Here is a 5,738-nt window from a genome sequence, read left to right on the forward strand (position 1 = left end):
ACCTGGTCCAGGCACCAATTCCTACAGCACCCTCAAGAATACGAAAGTGCTCATCACGGCACACGAGCTGCCTTAAAGAACCTTTCAGACGTCTCTTGCGACGTCGTCACCGCATGCAACAGTTCTGCAGCCCCACATTGCAACATTGCAAGCGCGGTTCCCACGGCATGACCCGGTGTGACCCCAGGCGTGACCCACAACACTGGCCTGTGAGCTCACTGACTGGCTCCCCACCGCCCGATCACACCACCAGCGATGGCGCCCTCGCCGCGTAGTCCCCGATGCGCTGCGCCGCGTAGTGCTGGCCAAAGTCGCGGTCGCAGCGCCGGCCGTGCTCCCAACCGCAGCCGGCGTCTCGCGTCCCGGCGTAGTCGCCGGTCAGCAGTGTGAAGTGCCGGCCGCGCATCGGCGAGTCGTGTCCCAGACCGGAGCCGGCCGGCATCAGCATCGGACGCGTCTTGCCGTCGACGCCGACGCCGACGCCGACGCCGCGCAGCGCCGCGCCGGCCCCGCCGCGGCCCGCCGATGACGCGCGCCGTCCGCCGCCGGCGCAGCAGCAGCAGCGTCACGAGCGCGGCGCAGAACGCGGCGACGAAGGCGACGGCGGCGGCGGCGATCGCGGCGGTCAGCCACCAGCCGCAGCCGAGGTCCGCTTCGCTGAGCTCAGTCAGAAGACGGCCCGAGTCCACACAGCGGATCGGGAAGAGCACTGAGGTGTTTGGCAGGTGGGCGGGAAGGTCCCACAGCCACCGCGCCGAACAGTTGCACACTAGGGGGTTACCGCTCACGTTGAACGCCTCGATGCGCTGGAGCAGCGACGTTATGTTCTCCAGCGTGCCCAGGCTGTTGCCGCCGAGGTTTAGCACTTTGAGGTGGGGCAGGGAGTCCACTGCTGTCCGGGGGAACCACCTAAGTTGCGGGTTCATGCACAAGTGAACCTCCTCCAGGAGGAGGTTGTTACTGAAGATATGTCCCGTCACTGAGGACAACAGCTGGCTCTGGCACAGGCGAAATACACGAAGCCGATGCAGATTGTCCAAGTGCCGCGGCTTCAGTGACGAGAAATGGTTTCCGCTTGCGTCTAGCTTCTCAAGCTGCGGAAGAGCAAGTGACGCGGCTGGGAATGTTTCCAGCCGATTATAGCTGACATTGAGGGCGCGCAGCTCATACAGGTACGCAAAGGCCTCGGCATGCACGCTGTCGATGCTGTTCTCGGCCAGTGACAGGCTATGTAATGATCGCAGTTCGAAGAAAGCGTGGAAAGGCACTGCCTGCAAACGGTTGCCATTCAACGCCAGAGTCCTGAGCCGGGCCAAGTGGCGAAACGACTCCGATGGAAGGTGCGTTAGCCGGTTATGACTCAAGTCCAGTGTCACCAGCTCGCCCAGGTTTTCGAATGCGTTTCTGGCGACGGTCCTGATCCTGTTCCCCCCAAGGTTGAGTGTCTTCAGCTTCAGCATCCACCGGAACACCGGCCGGTCCAGCACCGTCAGCCGATTGCCGCTGAGGTCCAGACGCAGCAGTCGACGGAGACCTTTAAACGAGTCGGGGAGCAAGACGGAGAGCAGGTTGTCCTCTAGTCTTAGCTGCTTCAGCTCCTCCTGCATGACCAGCTGTCCTTCCCCGAGCGATGTAAGGCTGTTATCTGCCAGGTTCAGCTCACGCAGGCTCTGGTAGAAGCCGAGTGTGTCCTCTATGCTGCCGATCCTGTTGCCCTGAAGTCGGAGGATGTGAACGCGCGGGTCCAGGGAGATAGGCACCGCGTCGAGACGGGAGTGGCTGCAGTCCGACGTGCTTGGTCGACAGCGGCACTGCTCCGGGCACAGGGCCGCCGCGAGGTCGCAGATGATCGCCAGAGTCACGAGCGCCGCCCGGACCACGTCCGGGGAGGACATCGTCCGCCTCGGTGATGGTGCCACTGCTGGGAGACAGAACGGCGGTCAGGCAAGCAGAGGGACGGTTAGGCAAACATTTCTTTGCCGGGCGATCCGGTGCGCGAGGCGACGGTGATGCAGCAAATAGTTCGCCTTTTGTTTAGGCGTCGACACGGGCACACACGGAACAGTAGTAAGGATGTTGTTGACAAGGCGACAAAGCTGTTCGAAACATACCAGCGGTCTCACAGCCTTTCGTCAAGGCGATGGCACCCGGCATCGGAGAGTGGAGACACTTTGGTATCGCGTTTCGGATAATTAAGAGCGTTGAGCTTAAAGTGCCGTCAATAAAACACTCGTATTGCATATCCCCACTCACATTACAATGAAAGCCCTCATAAATTCCTTCGCTAGCACCTGCGGGGGGGGGGGCTAGAAGTCGACCCTTTTCGGTTTTGGGACACTAGCCACAAAATCAAGCGGGCGAGATTGGGGCAGCATTTCAAAATCTAACTCGTAATCTAAACACCGCTGTATAAATGCGTTGTATGCGTGCCTGTGCCTGCGTGCGTTGCATGTATCATTGTAAACGAGAGGAAACGATGAAATTTTGTTCGGCACCAGTTGCAAAGCTGCATGTTCAATAATGCCGAAAGATGTTAAAAACCTGAAGCCATATCAACATGTTGGTATCAAGGTGTTTTGTGTAACACGTAACGTCACCAATCACGTCACATATCTCAACTGAACGATGCTGAGGTGGGTTACGACAGTTATCGGTTGCTGTTCGAATTTTTCCGGTCCCGTGATTAGATTCTGAGATGGTAGTGGGCTGAGGGGTTACTTGTATCACCCAGACGTTCGATAATCGCCAGCTCACAGGCAGTGGCGGCGTTAATGTTAAACATCCCGGTCAGTGTCGGGGTATTTGTGTAACATTTTTAGCAACGCAGGGTAATTTGAACGACCTCAGTGAAGTGGATCGTTTATGAACTCTTTTTCACTGTCTAGTTTTGTGAACAGGATTGGCACGGGAATTTGAAGTGATGAAGAGGCGCTTGAACGACATGACTCCCTCGAAATGTTCACAGGGTAGATTATTAGCTGTGGTCTAATTATTGTCATACGTGGGTAAAAATCTACAAGCAACGCTAGCTCAACAAGATATATTCCTATATCAAGTTATTACGCTGATGCCGGAGTTCACCAAGATTTACCGGCACTTCTGAAACTGCGTGATACACCATACATCCTGAATTGTCTCCGCTTCAGGTCAAAGTCAAAGTCCACTGGTCGGGCCGGACGCCAGCCTCCGTGCCATGTAAATGGGCAAGTCCAGACAGCACCAGCCTCCATGCCATGTAAATGGGCAGTCCAGACAGCACCGGCCTCTGTGCCATGTAAACGGGCAGGCCCAGACAGCCCTGGCCTCCATGCCATGTAAATGGGCAGGACCATGCGGGCACAGACCTCCATGCCAATGGGTCTGAGCTTGGTCTATTTGCTGGCAGAATAGCCCATGACAAACACCGGTACACACTAGTGACTCCGACTTGAAGCGAAGACAATTCAAATGCGTGGTGTGTCATGCAGTTTTAAAAGAAGATTCTTAAACGCGGGGACATTCCTTCTCAGTGTATAGACTTTCTATCCATAATGTTTCCATCACTGAAATCTTCATCGATAGATTGTCTACACTATAGCCGCTTTAAATCGTTCTTGTTGTGTGAATAACTTTGCCTGGATCTTTATTTTGCTTTCTCTTGTATGGCTAGAAATGTGAGGAAATTTCCAAGATTACTCTTGGGGATCCGGAACTTGTCAACTTATGGTAAGTAATGATTCTTTTCTTTACAACCCTCCGCAGCTTTCCAAGAAAACGAAACTGTTTTCATTTCAAAACAACCGCGTCTCTATTTTCCAGCCCATAACAACTCAATTAAAGCGCATTTGCATTTATCCTATTGTCACAAACGGAGTTGACTCGAGTCTTAAGTTCATTCATAAACATAAGCGGTTTAAAGCCTCCCCATTTGCAGCCCTTGGGTAATATGTTAGAACTTAGGAGCCATAGAGAAGTGGGGTGAGAGAATGCCGACGAACAGAAGAACTTGTACAAAGGACATTCAGGAAAACTCGACTAGATGGCCTTAGGTCTGACAAATTGTTGGCAATCTCTGACAAATATGTCTTGAAGTAATGAAGGCGATTCATTGCCTTTCCTGCGCGCATTACGATGATGTATGAACAGGAATAACATCCATTTTCAGTGTCAGTACCATTCTCAGCAAGCCACATTTAATTTCTTGGTTGGATAATCGCTAATACTCAGTGGCAAAACCACGGCAAGCAGGCGATTGGGTGCGACGTCATCTTGATGGTCCGATGCGGCCCGGTCGGCGCCGGTTCTCCGTTCCGCTGCCGATCATGAACATCGGTCCACGCAGCGTGATGGGCGTTCATGCAACGTTGGATGTGGACTGTTACAGAGCATGTGGTAGTCTGCTCAATCACTGGCTGTTCTTCGGTGAGCCTCACAACAGTCTTCATCCAACGAGTGTTATTCGCAGGTCTCGCCAAAAAGCGACTTTGGCAGTACTCTGTCGGTCCAGACTACCTGTCTCCCCGCCTCCCTCTCGCCCCCCCCCCCCCCGCCGCCCCGCTCCACACTCGTCTCTCCCTCCACAATTTCTGGCAGCGCTCGTCGTGTAACACACTGAGTCAACCACAAACCACGGCGTCAAGGGACCAAAGCAGTGCACCCATCACTGGGATCAGAGCACGCCACATGTATGAGCATGAGGGTATGGGAGTGTTCCACAGTGGTAGTCAACGAGCCCGAAAAATCGCAAATCTGAAGGACTCCCCAGGGAACAGAAGTCCAGGCCGATCCAACAAGCGCTTCATGCAAAACAAAGGAGAATCAGGGACGGCAATATATCACCGACTGGGTGTTTTGGGTCATTACGGTACGTCAGGGGACAGCGATAGGGGGCGGGGGGCGGCAGGTACTCGGCGGAAGTCAGACCGCGATGGTTGCAACCATTTGTACCCCACGACACACAACCGCTGGGTCAAAACCACGCTAACCACCTAGCACTTATCATCCACCAGCATCTACCGCCAAAATCAGAGGGCCTTGCCCATAGGCACACCCGGACAGTCACCGGCGCAAACCCATTCAAAACCAGTTGACGCGGCGAACGAACGGCAGCAACTGCGGCCTCTGACCAATCAAGCAAATGGGCGCCACGCTCACGTGCCGGCCCGGGCATGCTGGCTGATGATGTCCGGTCGCCGAATGGCCACATCAGCAGTAACGATAACGGTCAGGTCAACGATCAGGGGCGGTCCCAGCACGCAAGTGGTGGGGGGAGGGGGAAGAGGGAAGGGAAAGGGACATCATGGCGATTACCAGGTGGAGGAATCGCGCCTTTGGAAGGTATTCTGAAATGTTATTAAATCGATCAAAAGTGAAAGATTTGCTGTAGCAAATGCACGAGAGCTCTGCCGGACTACTGCTGCGGAATTTCCACCGCTCCTACAATGCACCGGCAAGTCTCAAACACGTCAGGATTCACCTCTGCTTTTCCTTTCGATAAAGGCATGTTGCCGAAATATCAATACATCTTTATCTCCATTCTCCTGTTTTTTATTACGAGAAATAAGGCTATTACTACCGTGCTATCTATGTCCATAATGTTCTTCGCAAATGTACTTAACAACTTAGATCAGAAGATTAAGAAGATTAAGAGTTATTTGGGTGGATACGCTTATCGTAATACCTCCTGCTTAGCCTCGAGCTAACCATGGCAAATTAAGGTTGGGCGATCAGGAAGGCAGATAACGGAAACGCAAAAACAC

The 5,738-nt window shown here is 53.8% G+C and overlaps 1 protein-coding gene across 1 annotated transcript in view; it reads right to left on the reverse strand.

Moving 5' to 3' along the window:
- Positions 1-241: 241 nt before the first annotated feature.
- The window catches only part of LOC119113460 (insulin-like growth factor-binding protein complex acid labile subunit), a 23,138-nt gene continuing 17,641 nt past the window's right edge, over positions 242-5,738 (reverse strand). The window contains exons 2-3 of the mRNA XM_037237771.1: positions 570-1,918; positions 242-457 (exon numbers count right to left, since the gene is read on the reverse strand). Of these exons, the coding sequence (XP_037093666.1) occupies positions 242-457; positions 570-1,895 (1,542 nt within the window). The 5' untranslated portion in view covers positions 1,896-1,918. The remainder of the gene's footprint in view (positions 458-569; positions 1,919-5,738) is intronic.

Source organism: Pollicipes pollicipes, unplaced genomic scaffold, assembly GCF_011947565.3.
Source record: "Pollicipes pollicipes isolate AB1234 unplaced genomic scaffold, Ppol_2.1 Scaffold_7262;HRSCAF=8765_pilon_pilon_pilon, whole genome shotgun sequence".
Lineage (NCBI taxonomy): Eukaryota > Metazoa > Arthropoda > Thecostraca > Pollicipedomorpha > Pollicipedidae > Pollicipes > Pollicipes pollicipes.